The following is a 17,566-nucleotide window of genomic DNA, read 5'->3' on the forward strand; positions in this document are numbered from 1 at the left end:
ACATGAGAAAAATGCTGCAAAAGTAATTATTTTCAATCATTTGAGCTCTATATCGATCGGTCTCTTTCGTTCATTTCCTAATATCAAGTAACTAATAACTCCCTTGTTCATTTAATTTTCTTTGCCCTGTAGGGTTTGGAGACGGTTCTCAGAAGAAATTGTCGGTGAATTCAAACATGAGCTAGATTTCAGAAGGTTAGTTAATGTGGATAAGCAGCCACCGGGGACCAATCTATGTGGATACTATGTTTGTGAGAACATCCGGAGACACACCTCTGAGCGGAAGGCATCGGATAGCGTGCGGAACGCGACGGATAACTTGCGGAGGAGGCTTAGTCCAGAAGCTCGCTTCCGACCAATTCAAGAAGAATTAGCAGGATTTTTCATGAGGGAAGTCATCAATCCTAAAGGAGAACACTATACCGAGGACGAAGAAATTTATATGCATACCCGAGATTGAAACTTGTTCGAAGTTGTATATGGTCATCCATCCTAATTGTGTATGGAAACTTGTTCGAAGTTGTATATGGTCACCCGAGATTGAATATATATTATATATTCCTCTTGAATTCTTCTTGTTTGAAATTTCATATGCATGTATATAGTAGCGTAGAATATGTGTACTGAAACTTTATCAAAATTAAAATAAAACACAAAATAAAATATAAAGAAATAAAACACTCCAAACTAAAAAGAAACTAGGTTTAGGGGGGCTAAAACCCTAAACCTGCGGAGGACGCCTTTAGTCCCGGTTGGCCACGAGAACCGGGACTAAAGGTCCTCCGCCCCGACGGACCACCGGCGCCCACGTGGACGGGCCTTTAGTCCCGGTCAGCCACAAGAACCGGGACTAAAGCCTTTAGTCGCGGTCCGTAAGAGGCGCGACTAAAGGGGGGGGGGGTCTTTAGTCGCGCATATTTAGTCCCGGTTGCACAGCCGGGACTAAAGGCTGTTGCGAACCGGGACTAAAGGGCTTTTTTCTACCAGTGATGGATCCTCCATCTGATAGGAACCAAGAGAGGATCAGCCTTAATCAGAGCTGCATCGTCCTCCGATCCGTTCGGCCCCCTCCGAATCGCCAGCGCCGGCGGCGACGGAGCCACGGTCTCCAGCACCGGCGACGATGGAGCCAACCCCTCCTGAAATGCCAGCGCCGGCGGCGGCAGAGCCACGGTCGCCAGCACCGGCGGCGGTGGACCTGGAGGCCGCACCATTTCCGGCGGTGTGTCACAGACCGGCCCCCTCCGAATTGCCAGCGCCGGCGGCGGCGGAGCCACGGTCTCCAGCACCGGCGACGATGGAGCCGGCCCCCCCTGAATTGCCAGCGCCGGCGGCGGCAGGGCCACGGTCGCCAGCACCGGCGGCGGTGGATCTGGAGGCCGCACCATTTCCGCACGACCCCATGTTTGCAAATCTGTTGCTAAAGTTCTAGTTTATACGTTACAGTGGAAGTGGAAATGAGAATGAGATTTCTTGGGTCAAATGTCCCTACAGTCGAAAGTACTAATAAATGTAGAAAACAAGTTGTATGCATTCATGGAAGAATATAATCTCTGTTTGAAGAAGAGGGCAAAACCCCCCGGCCAGAAGCATATAAGTACATATATATCTATGTACATGCAGCATATGAATACATATACACATAGTTAAGCAAGTTGTGCGATCGGGTGAGTGAGTGAGTGGCCACGGCGGAAGGCGGAGAAGGCTCGGGCAGCCAGACCAAGTACCGCGGGGTGCGGCGCCGACCCTGGGGCAAGTTTGCGGCGGAGATCCGCGACTCAAACCAGCACGGCGTCCGTGTGTGGCTGGGCACCTTTGACACCGCCGAGGAGGCGGCGGCGGCATATGACCGCTCCGCCTACTCCATGCGCGGCAGGAACGCCATCCTCAACTTCCCCGACCAGGCGCACGTCTACGAGACCAACGCATCGCGTGATGGTGGCGGTGCTGGTCCTTCTGCGTCGGCGGCCAGGACGAAGGTGATTGAGTTGGAGTGCCTAGAAGACGGTGTGCTGCAGGAGACAAATGTCAGCAGCGCTGCTTTCATGCATAGAGGTAAATTGGCATTGCTCACTCATCTTAATTTCTTTGTTTGCTCTGTTTATTTGATTTATTATCTTTTTTTTAGAAATGGAGGAGGACCCCCGGCCTCTGCATCTGGACGATGCATGCAGCCACTTTATTAATTATTCACACAAGACCTTACAAGTCATACAACAGTAAGACTAAAGCCACTGTCTAGGCAACATCTGTCGCTACTTCTATCCAGTCGATGAAGGGATGCTGATACTCTGGGCCTAATACCAAACAGACCTCGCAGCCAAACCTAAACATCTAAGACCTGAGGTCCCAACCAGGACGCCTGCCGGATATGGGCACCTACCAGTCCTGCGCACTCCTCAACCAGGACGCCTGCCGGGTATGAGGCCGCCGCAGCCACCTGCCACCAATCCATCTTCAGAGTTGTACTGTTGCATCTACCATGCCAGGTCTCTCTGCCATCGATGCCACCACGACGCCAGACAGCGTCCTCCTCCTGCGTGAGTCCATCCTCGCACATCGGACGCCGAATCTGCACTGCACCACGCCGTCGAGATCCGTCGCTATCAATGTGTAGGATGAAGCACCGCTCCACCAAAGATGTCGTCCGCTGGTCCCTCGAGGCCGAGTGCACCTCCAAGAATGCCGCCCCCAAGGGGGTAACGACACATGATTGCCGCCAAGATCAACAGATCCAGGGTTTCCCCCGGAGGTATTGAGTGGAGTTGGGAGCTTCACCTCGATGATGCCTTCATGAAGGAAACGATGATAAGGGCATCGTCATCACCGGCTCCGGCCATCGACCGAAGACCAGGTTTTCACCCGGATCCGTCCCAAGTAATCCACCCGACAACCTGTGCACCGTCTCGGTCGCCTTCAAAGCCCTAGATCTAGCCGCCTAGATCCGGCGACCATCCGCAACAGCAATGTCATCGTAGGAGCCCTAGCGCACCGGCCACTGCCTGAGTGTGCCACCACTGGAGCCTAGGAGGAGGGATCCCACCCCGCCTCGCCAAGCCGCAATAGCCGCCGAGATAGATCCCGCGCGCTCGTCACCGTCTCTGATCCGAATCAATCTGTAGATCGCCGTCACAGATCCGCCTTGGACAAGGACTGCACCATGCCATGCCGCCGCGGGAGGCCCTAGCTTCACGAGCCGCCACCATCCAAGGCTGCCTCCCCGGGATCCAGACAGAACATCGCTGCTGCCACCGGACATGTTTCACCACCACCGACCGGCCAAGCCGCCGGCCACTGCGACCTCCGCCGCCATAGCAGACACCTAGCAATGCCTGCAAATGCAAACGGCCGCCACTTTGCATGGGCCGGCGCTGCTCCAGGATCTGCTGCCCACAGATCGGAGGCGCCACAAGGAAGCGCCCCGCCGCCGTCGTCGGCCGCGCGGGCTTCGCCTGGCGGCTTCCTACAGCAGCGGCACGACAGGGAAAAGGGAAAGGAGCGGCCGGAGGTAGGTATCAGGCGTCGCCCCCGAGCCGCCCGGGCGAGAGCGACACGGGGGTTAGCTGCGGGGAACCAACCAAGTCAAATCATGTTTTTTTCATACTAGCGTATGATACTATCTTCATAGTGCATAGTATTATAATTGGTTTTACTTATTATCATGCATGAAACATAGTAGTATAACATTTATTATAATACGGTATCTACCTATATTACTCTAACTCTCTCTCTCTCTTCTTTAATTGTCCGCCACATCAGCATGTTTGCTACTCTTATCGAGTGCGTGATACCGACTAAGATACCACCACTGTGGCCAGCCTGAGGCAGCCCAATTTTGTTGCCACAGCAGCCCTTTTAGTTAGCGATTCTGTTAGCTTTTCTTTTCACTTGTTTCACTTGTTTTTGCTTTGATCGGGACGATGGACGTGGTCTGTACAATCCTCCGTGAATTAGTAGGAAGGCCTGGTTTACTAGAAAATGTAGGAAGACCTTTTGTAAGCTAAGCTCGGCTCGTGGGATGGCATGATCGGTCGTTGGGCGAGCTCCAAGACATGTTTGATTTCGTTCACTGAATAGAAGGAGCAAGATAGAAAAGCTGTGGATATTTGCAAGCAGCGCAAAATCTCTTGCCTCTCTCACTGTGTTTCCTCTAGCTTGACCAACAGCAATTGGCATCAAAGCCATGTGAGATACATGGTGGCTTCATAGTCCTAGCAGCATGAAGGAGGCGGCGACCCCAGAGCTGGCGGGCACAGGTCAAGGACATCGATGTCGTGCTATAGGACGTCGTTGTCACCCGCCCTGCATCGTGGGCGCAACCAAGGATGGATGCAAGCGAGCGAGATAGTGGCTCGTTAAAAATAAATGTTGGAATTGATCTACGGTTGAAGCAAACGAAGAGAAAAGAAGGAGGTGACTCCCCACATACGTGCCCGGACCGGAGGCACCAAATCAACGACTTAATCTCGGTCCCATCGGTTGGATATAACAATCTCACTGGGTAAGCCACATCCCTCCCTAACTATCGATCCTAAGGAGGTGCTAAGGGGATGCAAGGTCGTCTCTATCACCGGCCACCGCAGGGCTGTGTCGGGGGCTTCCTGTTGTCATCTATTGTGGCCTTACTACAGCACTTCCTCCCTGACGATCTCCTCACAAATGGAGACCTCAAGTGCAGTCATGGAGTACACCTTAACAACGTCTGCTAATTCTAGTTAGTCTCTAATTCTCTCCACTAGAAGTGTTCTAATTTTGAGACCAAGATCCCTTTATGTTAACCCTCAATTATTATGTTTAACAATAAAGTGACATTAGTTTCAATTATAAAGAAAATTCTTGCCAAACTTATTCCGTTATTTTTCTTTCGAAAAAGGTGAAGCATGCTCCACCACTTCAATAAGACTAGCCATAATGGGAGTAACTTTGAGTAGTAACATGCATATGTTACTAGTCTATGTTACTACCTCCACAATGGGGAGTAACATATGTGTAGTGTGTCATGCGACACTTCATTTATTAAGTTGTAAACTCATCTTGTCTTGGTATGTGAGATGTTACTCATACTACTAGTAACTAGCTATGTTACCACATCACTCTCTTTCTTCATTAATTACGTGCCACATCATCTATTTTATTTAAATATGTGCGATGTTACCACCTATGTTACTCTCATTGTGGATAGTCTAACAAATCCACATTAAATGTTGTGGTTCGCCAGCTCTAGCAAGAGCAGCCATATACGTGGCCTCCAACCAAAGCGTGTGTGTTTAATTGAAGTTATTAAGACAAACAAAACTAATGGATTTTATGTGTAATCTAAGTAGGTGGGCTCTTATCCCAGTGGTCAGAGCCGTGGCGGAGCTTCGTGGGGGCCAGCCTGGGCTGCCCCGGCCCCCTCCCCCAGCCCACGAGGAAATAGGTGAGTAGTTCTTAGTTATTTGGCCATGAATCCAAAAAAACTAGCTCAGCCCGCATAATTTTACCCCTTCTTGGCCCATTGCCCCACCAAAGATTAGGCTGAAGCTCCGCCACTCGATCAGAGGTTGCATCCTAGCTGGCGCGGGTTCAAACCTTGGTTCTAACACGGGTCTCACATTTCCTCCTTGATTAAAAAGCCGTAGAGGCCCTCCTCTAGCTTCTTTTATGTATGGCTACATGTGTCGAGTTAACACATACTCCCTCCATTCTTGAAAGAGTGTACTTTCAACTTTGTTGGAAGGTCAAACTATTTCAAAGTTTGACCGTGTTTGTGCAAAAATGTATCAGTTTTTGTGAAACCACATAGGTATATGATGAAAATGTAATCATGAATCTAATGCTACTAATTTGATGGCATAAATATTGATGTATTATTGTATAAATACAGTCAAACATAACAATGTTTGACTTTCCAACAAAATTGCAGGTACACTATTTTAAGGAAGGAGGGAGTATATAGGAGAAATATAAGTCATGGTCTCTGGTTAACACGGCTTTAGATTGGTCTAAACTCTAAACTTGAGTAGGGAGCAAATGAAAGCACATAGCTAAGTTTGGCGCTCGAGAAATACTCCCTCCGTCTCAAAATAAGTGTCTCAACTTTGTACGAACTTTAAATTGGTACAAAGTTGAGACACTTATTTTGGGATGGAGGGAGTATTATTTAGTGCACAGTTGGTTGACACATTCTAGCATCATCAATAACTGCTGTGCACTAACCTCCCAAAAGATTTCACGCATGCCTTCCCTTTCTGCTTTCAGAAAAGGAGAGAAAAGGGCATGCAAGGACAGCAAATTAACCATCCCTCTCTTTGATTGGGAATTCGGGTTTAACCCATGTGGACAGCATACCTTCAGCACGCCATCTGTTTGAGAACAGAGGCAATGCCTATCATTGTTTATTCATCTTTGTTATATGTAGGTGCAACTGGAGGGAAGAAGATGCACTAAATAAATAAGTAATAAATAAGATGGCAAGTTCTCCATTCCAAAAGATGGTATTGTAAAGCGGAAAGTAGGACACGCGGTTTGATTTAAAAGAAAAGCTGAAGTGCGGTGCGGGGCAGGCCCCAGCCCACTCGGTGGAGACTTTCTTCAAAGCGACCGGAGACTTTCTTCAGTTTTTAGCTTGGCTTCTCTGCCCCCAATTGACTCCAGTCTCCCCACTCGTCTTCTTCTTCATCCCCTCCTTTACTTGTTTCTCCTTGACACCAGAGAGAGAGAGGGAGGGAGATGGCGAACATCTGCGGTGGCCGGGAAAGGGCTCGTGTGGCAGCGGATTACCGGCCGTCTAGCCCAGATGAGGAATCTGGTCTCCAAGAACCTAATTCAGGTGAGCTTCAGATTTCCTCTGTTCTTCGTATATAGCAGCAGTCAGTAGAGATCAAGGATGGGAATTAACTGGATTAGTATCATACAACTATAGTTCTCTAAGCTTGATGCCTCATTAATTTTCTTCTCTAGACATCTACAGAAGTTTGGTTACGAACTACTCTGTTCCACTTTATATAAAGAACAAATACTTTCTCCGGAAAACAACGAGTAGTTTTCCCATTTCGCAAACCATATAGGCTGCAGCAACCATATATCACTTTGTGACAAACCGCAACCATATATTGCTCATGCCATCCTAACTGTTTCCTACTAAGGGGGGAAAAGATATGCACCAACTTCAGTTGAACTTATCTTCTGCTATATATGATATTCTTCAAAAAGAAAACTTTTCTATTCTTCAAAAGAAAATGTGGTGATTAAATTTAGCATGTTAATGCATGATTAAATTGAGTATGTTAATGCGTACTAATTGTATAACAGGGACAATGAACTCCAAGGCAAGCAGCAGTGCCACCACCGGCTTCATGGCCTCTGTCGACAGCGACGGTACAAACGGTGCAACCAAACAGGGGTGTTTCCTCGAAGGCCAAATACTGGAGGCACCGAACCTCCGAAAATTCACATTCCTTGAGATCCAGACAGCTACCAAGAACTTCAGGCCAGATCGTCTCATTGGGTTCGGGGGATTTGGGTGGGTGTACAAAGCGTGGGTCGATGAGAAGACGATGAACCCGACAACGAGTGGCCCTCACATGGCTGTTGCTATCATGCATGGAAAGGAGGAATGGCAGGTAAAATCTGGCACTTATACTGATTAAGTAAATCTTGAATTTTGAAATTCCAACAGCGTCATCACCTCCAATGTTGCTGCAACTATGCGTAACAGAAATTTCTGACTGTCAACTTGCGATCGGACATAAACCTTTTGGGAAGGTTCTCTCACCCAAACCTTGTCAAGCTACTGGGCTACTGCTGGGAGGGCAAGGAAGTATTTCTTGTGAATGAGTTCATGGCCCAACGGAGCTTGGAATACCATCTATTCACAGGTGAGTTGTTGCTGATGACCATTTGTTTCATGGCCTTGCTCATGCTGGCTGTGTGTTTTTCTTCGTGTCTGCAATTCTTGAAAGACCAATTGACTGAAAAGTACTGACACTGAAGCCGGAGGCAATTGTAATTAGTTTCAGGAAGATGTCCTCCACTATCATGGGAACAGAGGCTGAAGATCGCCATCGGTGCAGCTCGAGGACTTGCTTTCTTGCATGCATCAGAGAAGAAAGCTATGTACCGTGACTTCAAGGCTTCCAAGATTCTTCTAGATGCAGTAAGCTTTCTACCCTGCAATGTGTCTTCTGTATGTTGTCTATTTATGAAGATCTAATTCTGACCGCGTTTTGCTGGCAGGACTATAACGCGAAGCTATCTGATTTTGGGCTTGCTAAGCTTGGGTCACCTGGCAATTCGCGTATGACTATCATGCCCACGCGCACCCACGGGTATGCAGCTCCGGAATATGTAATAAGTGGTATGTGTCCTCACTCATCATATCTTTCCAGATTTAGAGTTTTGCATCAAATAGGTATGTCGATCATTCATAACAATTGCTTTCTCAAGCGGTTAATTGTCATAGTAAGTTGATCCATGTGCAAACAGATCCTTTGGCATTCCTCTACCATCACCTTCCATAAAAAGAGCAAAGAATAAATGTGCAGTCAATTTCAATTATTTATACCACATAATAGGAGGCACGGCTTGCCGCGCGTTGCCCACCTTCATGTGTGGTGACCCGTTGGGCCGTGCTCATTTTGTTGCTTCGGTGTTAACTTTATCGCCGAACTTAAACCAAGGGAAGAGGTTACAGAATATCAAAGAGGAACATGCATGCACATTTTCACTTAGCCTGTAGAAACCATATTTGGCGATATAAGGGTCCTGATCTGTTTGGGTCGTGCCCTCTTTGGCAATATAAGGGCCATGCCGGCTTCAGCATTGTAGTCTGTTCTTAATGAATGACATGCAACTCTTCCGCATGGTTCGGAAAAAAAAAGAACATATGATTTGGAACACTAAATTCTGACTTTGTAGCTCATCTTTTAAAATTTGGAATCTGCTTCCTATGTAAACTAATACAAGACATTTCAGATCTCTAAAATAGTTTACATAAAAATACATGTTGCTACATATACTAGCTGTTTTTAGCGGTTGGTGGTTATTCTCACTTCATGCTCTGGACCATGTCCAGGTCTTCTGTATGAGCAGAGCGACGTTTACAGTTTCGGGGTTATGATCCTGGAGATGTTGTCCGGTCAGCTTGCGAAGGATCCCAACCGCCCCAAGGAGCAAACGAACATCATCGACTGGGCAAAGTCATTGGCTGACCGGAGGAAACTCTCTCATTTTATGGACCCCCGGCTCAAGGGCCAATACAACTCCAAACAAGCCCTGCAGGTGTTGCATGTGGCGCTGAGCTGCCTTGCTGGGGAGCTTAGGAGCAGGCCCTCGATGAAGGTGGTTCTCAAGGCGCTCGAGCAGATCTAGGCAATGAAGATCTGCGGATATCTAAATCTATGATGTTGCTTTTGTATTATTGTATACACTAGTCATCAACCCGTGCTACCTGCACGGGCTAGCATTTAGAGAACACAGATATTATGCATTACAAAAATTTAAAATCTATTAAATAACTCACAAATGAGCCCAAGATCACCAAAGAATTGCTACCTTGGTGCCTGTATATGCTCCATGTGTCTTGCTATCCATCCATGTAAAAGTATGCCCCCTCTCAATCCCAAAGTTCACTATTTCCTTATGGAATACCTACTTGACATGGATCCGGAAAAAATAGATGAAAAAATAGATGAACACAGATAAAACTACATTGTATGGCAGACTTTTAACAGGAACCTTAAATATCCATGGCATAACCTAAAATTAAATTTGGTCCACAAAGGTGCAAACAACACAAAAAAGCACTAAGCTACATGAGTAAAATTGTTTAGTAGGCACATATGTCACAGAACACTATCTTATTAAGCACAACATGCTAACTTATGAATTCATGGTTAAAAGAAGTTACTCCTGAAAATACAACAGCTAAGCAGTACAGAGCTAGAGAGAGCACTAATTCTGAATATTCTTAGAGCAATTAAACGACTTTCTCATAGTCTCTCTGGACTATGGACTGACCATAGTTAATTAGAAATGACAGACTAAGTATTTGGAGTGTGGAATTTGCATAGGATAGTGCCAATAGAGCATTAAAAAATGAATTTTTGGTACGTGAAAATTTATATATTTTTTACAAATTATGTTAACATTAGATGATTTCACACATTAAGTTAATGAACATGGAAGTGTTAATATTTGGAAGCTATTAGGGGGAGATTTTTGTTTGATCTCTTTTTATTTTTTTAATCTTGTGCACGTATTCTTTTCTAATAGTTGGAAAATTTGTCATTTAGGCAGAGACTCTTTCTTTTTTTATTTTTTTAATCTTGTGCACGTTTCCTCAATAAATTGTACGTGTCCTTTTTTTCAAGGGAACATGCACGTGGCTTTTGTTTTTGTGGGATACCATTCCTAACGTGAGACTTGGGGACTTCTCATTTGTGCATATTATTTATTTATTTATTACGAAGGGATAAGGTAAGTGGATTTTTTTTATTGTTTTCAACTTGAACTTATGCATTGGGGACTCTTGTACGTGCGCTGGTATGGGGGTGTTTCTTTTGTTTTTTCTGGTGGAGGGTAGCGTGTTTATTTAGGAAATTACCTGTGGACAGGTTATAGATCTCTTTTGATCCTAGTCATATATTTCACAATCATACGGTTATTATTGTTATTTCTCTAGAATTAACATGGAGCCTCGTATAGTGTCTCCAATTAATAAATATAAGATTTATAAGCATGTTGAATGAGTTTCTGTTGGGATGATCATGAAAACATGATCGGTTCCTGGCTTGAATTAAGATGATTCTTTGCTTGTCGGTTCCTGCATTTCGGGTTCTGTGCATGTCGCACCTGTATTTTATTTTACTTTTTGTTGGAGATGGAACTAGTTTTCCATGTAATACTAGTACTGGAATGGATGAATTGATCGATGGAAGCTCCAAAAATTTGGGAAATTATTGAGTGACACTACTTGCCGATCGATGGAGGTTGGAGGCGATGCTGAATTTACTTGCTGAAAAGGGATCCAATCTGAAGAGTCAGGTCTACGTACTGAAGGAGTACGCTAGGACAGTGTTTAACTGTTTTAGTAGTAGATTTATTGTTTTCCTTTTCCATGAGTTCAATTGCGGTTATTTTTCACCAGCTGTTAGAAGTGCTGGCGCTCTAATTAAGATCCAAACTACACATACTAGCTTCATTAATTAATTATCATACGGCAAAGGATTCCAAGTGCACGAGTCAGCTGTAAGATACAAGACAACAGCTACAGCTAGAGATGATTACAGTTTGTATAGCACAGACTGAATAAAACATCAACTCAATAATGATGATTGATTAAACATCATTATTAATGTACAGGCTGAATAAAACATCAACTCAATTCAGATTGAATAAACATCTAAATTCAGTTAAAGATGAGATACACATCCAGATCTTTTACACATTACTTGATAATGTATATGCACAGTCATAATTCAGTTGAACATGGAATCATTTAACTTGTGCACTAGTAGTAAATCTTTACCAGAAAGAAGTTTCCAAGGAGTAAGCCAGTAGTACTACCGGCTCCCAGTAAACAGCAGTGTCTCTGATTAGCAATGTAGTTAAATTAATCAGCGCTTGGAAGATAGAGTAATCCACTGTCTGTCTGCAGTCTACACAGATAGGAAATGTAAGATGATACATGTACTTCACCAACTAATCTAATGGGCTAGCATAAAGTAAAAGATAACCATTAGTTAAGCATTATGAACCAGAGGTATACTACCTTCATTAATTATCAGGCGGCAAGGAACTGCAAGAGCATGAGCCAAGCTGTAGGATCATAGACAACAACTAAAGATGATTAATTACAGTTTACAGCACAAGAAATCACAAACAAAGCGCATGCTGAATGATAAAACATCTAAATTCAGATTGAATGAACATCTAAATTCAGTTAAAGATGACATACACATCCTGGCCGTTTAGCCATTTCTACTTAATAATGCATACTGACATACATATCCAGATCATGCTAAGTCAAAACTATATCGATCGTCATCCAACTCATCAAGGTGTTGGACCTTGGTACATGGAACAAAAACATGTATCCTCTCCTTAGCCTAACAGAAAAAGACAGTACAAGCTGGTCAGCTTCAGAACTGATATGTGCTGGCAAATGCTGATTGCATCATCCACTCGGTTAGAGCATCTCCAGCCGCGCCCCCCAACACAGCCTCCCCAGGCGATTTTTTCGCGCCGGCGTCGGAGAAACGGCCCAGTCGCGCCCCCAGGAGCCCGATTTTCGCCGGCTTGGGCCGAAATCAGCGCCGGCGGACCCAGGCCGAACCCGGCGCGCTGGGGGGCGCCCGGGGGCGCCAGGGCGAGTGTTTTGGCACGAAACAGCCGCGAGCCTGCCGAGTCAGCGAGACGGCCGCTTCGTCGCCCTCATCGCCTCGGTTCCCGCAGGAATCAATGCCAAGGTTACCGCCGCCGGTCAGCCTTGTCATTGATTCCTCATCACGGGCGGCGCGTCACGGGGCGGCGCGGCGACGCCTCCCCTCCCGCCACGCGTACACACGGGTGCGGCTATATAAGCCGTCGGCCTCCCTCGCCTCTGGCCACACCAGCCCTAGCCACCGAGCTCTCCCTCTCTCGTGCTCCCTCTCCTATGCGCCGCCGCCGCCGCTCCTTCCCTCCCTCTCCCTCACACCGACACCCCCGATGGCCGCGCGTTTCCCCGGCGACGCGGCGCCGGCCAACGGCTTCAGCCGCCGCTCGCTCCATGACTGGGAGTCGTGGCTCCTGTTCGAGGCCAACATCCCGGCGCCGCCGGACATGCGTGCCGGGCCGACGAGGTGGAGGCTCAGCAACGGGGGAGTGCCCATTCCCCCGTTGCCCGACGTCGAGGCGCGCCCCCCTACTTCGCCCCGAGATCGACCGCGTGCGCGCCTCCCTCACCGACGAGCAGCTCACCCTTCCCCAGTACGCCGCCGCCAACCACGCGGCGTGGGCGGCGTACTTCGAGCGCCGCCAGGAGCAGAGGCTGGCGTCTACCAACGGGGCGCCGGTGGTGGGCGGCGTGAAGAACAGCGAGGGGCGTCGCGTGTGGTGGGGCGCCCCCGACCGCACGCTCGAGGGCGTGCTGGCGTACCTTGAGGGCGGCAACGAACCGTCGCTGGCATACCCTCCCACGACGGCCGCCCCGGCCCACCGCCGACGCGTCGGGCAATGGATGCCCAGGAGGTTCGGTTCCTCCTCGTCTTCCTCCTCGCACTCCTCATCACACTCTTCGTCCCAGTCCTTCGGCTCTCCGGCGTTGCTCGGCGTCAAGGCTGAGCCCGCAGCGGAGACGCCGCTCTGCCGGCGCACTCGCAGCGCCGGCATCGTCATAAACAAGGGCGGCCGGCGCGCCTCCTCGTAGGCTCCTCCGTGCTTCGTCAAGCCAAAGACAGAGCCGGGGCTCGCTACCGTGAAAACGGAGCCGGGGCTTCCCGCCGTGAAGACGGAGCACGTCGACGTGGAGCTCGACGACGAGGCGGCCCTGAAATGGGCGCGCAAGGACTACCTCAAGATGGAGATGGAGCGCCAGTGCGCCGCCCTGCAGCGCTTCAAGCAGCGCCGCCGGGGCCGCGACGAAGGAGGCATCGTCGTCCTCGACGACAGCGACGACGGCGACGCGCCGCCACCGCCACCAGTCCGCCATGGCGACGCTGGGCAGGGGTCCAGCAGGGGCGGCCGCGTCAAGGAGGAGAAGGCCACCGACGACGACGGCGGCGACGACGGCGACTACGCCGCGTTCAGCGACTTCTTCCTCGCCCCTTAGTTGTACTTTAGTCCTTTTTTTAGATAAATTTGCTATGTAAACCGCCAACATGTCTAATATATGCCAAGTTTGCCGAATTTTAGCCGAGTTTAACCGAACTTTCGCCGAATGTTTTTTTTAAAAATAAAATTAGACGGCGTCTGGGGGCGGCGACTGGGAACCAAGTCGCCCCCAGGCCGTTTTTTTCCGTCGGCTCGCCCCCAGGTGGCGATTTTACGCGCCCCCTGGAGGGCCAACGGCTGGAGATGCTCTTAGAGTCACCGGTGTGCTTGGAGCAGAACCATACCAATTGGTCGAGGCCACTTCATCGTCCGTGGTGTCGCCTCCTGTCCAAGAACCAGAAGTGCCAGCATTTGGGGCACACTGCAAGAAGCTGCAATTTAGCATTGTACTCTGGCCCTGTGACTCAACAACAGGTTGTGGTTCAAAGACTGGCCTGAACAAGTTGGCTTGATCAGAAATCTCAGAGAAGGGCGTGACTGAACCACCATGGAGGACCATGTTGTCATAGCGATAGGTGCTCGTCGTGGAACCGGTATGGAGGACCATGTTGATGCCTGTAATTGATCTCTGATTCAGGGACAGGCATCAACAGGTCACCGCGAAGGACTTGATCAGAATTGTCAGGAAAAGGCATGCATGCACCACCTTCGTCCAGGACAGAGTCACAGTAGCTGCTCACTGCATAACCGGCGTGGTCGGCCATGTAGAAGCTGCAATTGGCATTTGATTCAGGGACAGGCGTCAACAAGTCGCCCAGGACTTGGTCGGGTGTGAGGCCGGACATGAGATCTTGAAGAAGCTCGTCCTGCTTGTATCCTCCGATGTTTCGTCCCTGGTCGTCGGAAACAACCTTCTTGCCCTTCTCGGAGTGCCACTGGCCCTTGCCGTCGCCGACCACTCGGGACCTGCGCTTGTCACGCACGGACCTGGCCTTGGTGGAGCCGAAGAAGTACCAGTAGCGCCTCTCCTCGCCGGTCTTGGGCGACACCAGGACCGCCGGCAGGTGTCCGGCGACGAGCGCGGCCGGATCGGCGGCGTAGACGTCGGCGGAGTGCAGGAAGCTGGTGGCTGGTTCAGGGAGGCGCTCGCGCGCGATCATGGGGCGGAGGTAGGCGGAGATGAGGTCGGCATCGTCTGGGTTGAACCTGCAGCCCGGGGGAAGGTCGGAGGAGGGCGCCATGGGACATGGAGGTGACGGCCGGCGGGGAAGGAGCTAGGGTTTGGGGAGGCGCGGGCGTCGGATTTGGGATTTGGGGATCGGAAGGGGAGGGTGGAAGAAGACGCGCGCGCTCTGCCGCCTTTTCTACTTCAAATCTGGCGGGAAGGGGAACGCGGCCTTGGGAGGGTTGAAGAGGCGAGTTTGGGTTTCGGTGGGCCCATCGCAAAGACGTGGGTTTGGGCTCCGGTTGGCTCTTCCCCACAGACGCGGTTTTGGGCTTTTTCCTTTTATTTTTTTCTGTTCGCTCGATCGTACGCCGGTTGGCAATGGTCATACAACTCAACCAAACCTGTTGCTCAAAAAAAAAAAAAAATTCAACCAAACCTAAACCATATAAGTAATCAATGTGGAGTTTGAACCAGAACTAAACCACACCTCTCCAATGGTCGCGCAGAACCAAAACCGAACCAAACCGTACGCTCTGTCCATCTCAACCAAAACCAAACCACTCTTCGACCTAAGGGTTTAACCTAGTTCTTTGTTTTGGGTTGAAACCAAATCAATATGTTGTATGTGTCCAGCCGCTTTGTGTTGTGTACACACGTGTGTCCAACCGCGTCGCGTGAGTACGTCCAGTCCAAAAAACGGTCTGAACCATGATTCGCAACTGTCAGCCACCAAACCATCTAGGCCCGCACCCAGCTATACCTAACTTTTATTTTTCCGCACGCGTTTTCTGTTTTTGCTGGGTTTTTCTGACTTTTTGGTTTTCCACCGGTCTTTCTTAACTTTTGGACAAAAAAAATTAGAAGATTTTGTGTGAAAACACGTGTTTTTTTCGTGAGAGGTATGTTTTTTTTTCACGAGAGGCACGGTTTTGCTTCCGCGAATTTTTTCTTCCGTGACAGGCACGGTTTTGCTTCCGCGTGAGGCTCTTTTTTTGTTCCGCGAGTGGCACGGCCGAGCCTCTCGGAAATGAAAAAATACGTGTTTTTTCCTTCCGTGAGAAGCACGGTTTTATTTCCGCGAGAGGCACGGTTTTGCTTTCGCGAGTCGTGCCTCTGGAAAACGAAAAAAGGTGTTTTTTTTCGTGAGAGGCACGGTTTTGCTTCCGCGAGTCGTGCCTCTAGGAAACGAAAAAAAGTGTTTTTTTTCTTCCGTGAGAGGCACAGTTTTGCTTCCGCGAGAGGCACGGTCGTGCCTTTCGAAAATGAAAAAAAAACGTGTTTCTCTTTTTTTTTCGCGAGAGGCACGGTTTTGCTTCTGCAAGAGGCACAAATTTGCTTTCGTGAGAGGCTTCTGAAAAGCAAAAAAAACGTGCTCCCGGTTTGGTTTTTTCATACGGTGTTTCCTGTGAAAAAATAAATTCGTCAAAACCTATCAACATGGGATCTAGTTTTGAAGATCTCGAAGCGAGGAATCCAATAGTGAAAGACGGTTTGAAATTTGGATGCACGGTTTAAGTAAACATTTTAAATAAACAAATCTACGAAAAAAGAAAAACTCACAACTTGCGACATATGACACACATGCAGCGCGCCACTTATCACCATATGGGGAGGGGAGTGATCTTTGAAAGGAGTACTCCTCAATAAGTGATTTTGACTAAACTGATAACAATCTGGACCAATCACAACCCGAACCAATCAAGCCCAGAGCGAATGTACAGTTACTAAAAAAAGTATCCGCATGTACAGAAGTGAGGTAGACGGTCGTACTTTGTTTTTTTACTGTTATAAAGTTTTTTTTTCCTTGGCTGACCGGAGAAAGCTCGCACATCTTATGGACCCCTGGCTCCGGGACCAATACAACTCCAAACAAGCCCTGCAGGAGGTGCATGTTGCACTGAGCTGCCTGGCCGGCGAGCCAAGGAGCAGGCCCTCGATGAAGGTGGTTCTCGAGGCTCTTGAGCAGATCTACGCAATGAAGGGCCACTAATATCTTCATCGGGGATGTTGCTTTTGTATACATTTGTAAGCATGTTGAATGAGTTTCTGTTGGGATGGCCATGCAAACATGACTGATTCTTGGCTTGAATTAAGATGATTATGTGCTTGTCGGTTCCTGCATTTACGTTTCTGTGCTTGTCACATTTGTATTTTACTTCCTCTGTCCCATAATATAAGAACTTTATTTCAAATAGGAGATTTGAAAGCTCCTGGCCCGGATGGACTTCATGCTATATCTACCATTCTTAAGAAGTTACTTCCCACTACTTCCTATTTTCTCACCATGCATAGTATCGACATCAGCGATGTGCCATGTCATCCTCTATTCTTAAATAGCTACCTCTCACTAAGAATTTTTCATGCAATTTGGTGATGCCACGTCATGGGCAGAGGTCACTTAATTTATTTTTTCTCCTCGCTTCGTGTCCCCGCACTAGCCTGGCCAGACCACTCGCTCGCTTGCCTCCCCTTCTTTTTTCCGCTCAAAACGCTGGCCCATCACACGCCGAAATCTAGCCCATAAGACCGCTCGCTAGCCTCCCTTTTCTCCGCCCAAAAGGCTGGCCCACCACACGCTCGATTTCTTCTCCACACGAGAGTAGGAATCCCGGTCGCGGCAACGCTGCTTCAACCCTTCTCCATGGCGGTCGGCAGCGCCCTTTT

The 17,566-nt window shown here is 48.4% G+C and overlaps 2 protein-coding genes and 1 pseudogene across 2 annotated transcripts; 2 read left to right on the plus strand and 1 right to left on the minus strand.

Annotated features, from left to right (window-relative positions):
* Positions 1–1,536: 1,536 nt before the first annotated feature.
* On the plus strand, positions 1,537–6,429 carry LOC123142372 (ethylene-responsive transcription factor ERF096-like). The gene is made up of 3 exons (XM_044561314.1): positions 1,537–1,597; positions 1,696–2,055; positions 6,401–6,429. Exons 1-3 carry the CDS (start codon positions 1,537–1,539, stop codon positions 6,427–6,429), a joined length of 450 nt encoding a protein of 149 aa, XP_044417249.1.
* A 151-nt stretch (positions 6,430–6,580) lies between these two features.
* Positions 6,581–9,622, plus strand: LOC123140902 (probable serine/threonine-protein kinase PIX13). The gene is made up of 6 exons (XM_044560165.1): positions 6,581–6,811; positions 7,294–7,604; positions 7,700–7,859; positions 7,995–8,137; positions 8,218–8,338; positions 9,056–9,622. The coding sequence occupies exons 1-6, from the start codon at positions 6,712–6,714 to the stop codon at positions 9,349–9,351; spliced, it is 1,131 nt and encodes a 376-aa protein (XP_044416100.1). The 5' UTR covers positions 6,581–6,711; the 3' UTR covers positions 9,352–9,622.
* Positions 9,623–14,005: 4,383 nt separating this feature from the next.
* LOC123142373 (uncharacterized) lies at positions 14,006–14,975 on the minus strand (annotated as a pseudogene).
* Between the last annotated feature and the right edge of the window lie 2,591 nt (positions 14,976–17,566).

This window comes from Triticum aestivum, chromosome 6D (assembly GCF_018294505.1).
Source record: "Triticum aestivum cultivar Chinese Spring chromosome 6D, IWGSC CS RefSeq v2.1, whole genome shotgun sequence".
In the NCBI taxonomy this organism is placed as follows: Eukaryota; Viridiplantae; Streptophyta; class Magnoliopsida; order Poales; family Poaceae; genus Triticum; species Triticum aestivum.

What these genes read in the sequence shown, in the direction of transcription:
- LOC123142372 (XM_044561314.1), top strand. Translation starts at nt 1,537, where the DNA reads ATGGAAGAATATAATCTCTGTTTGAAGAAGAGGGCAAAACCCCCCGGC. An exon ending in CCCCGGCCAGAAGCATATAA is followed by an intron (nt 1,598 to 1,695) that starts GTACATATATAT and finishes CCACGGCGGAAG; the next exon opens with GCGGAGAAGGCTCGGGCAGC. An exon ending in CGCTGCTTTCATGCATAGAG is followed by an intron (nt 2,056 to 6,400) that starts GTAAATTGGCAT and finishes TGTTATATGTAG; the next exon opens with GTGCAACTGGAGGGAAGAAG.
- LOC123140902 (XM_044560165.1), top strand. Translation starts at nt 6,712, where the DNA reads ATGGCGAACATCTGCGGTGGCCGGGAAAGGGCTCGTGTGGCAGCGGAT. An exon ending in TCTCCAAGAACCTAATTCAG is followed by an intron (nt 6,812 to 7,293) that starts GTGAGCTTCAGA and finishes ATTGTATAACAG; the next exon opens with GGACAATGAACTCCAAGGCA. An exon ending in GGAATACCATCTATTCACAG is followed by an intron (nt 7,860 to 7,994) that starts GTGAGTTGTTGC and finishes AATTGTAATTAG; the next exon opens with TTTCAGGAAGATGTCCTCCA.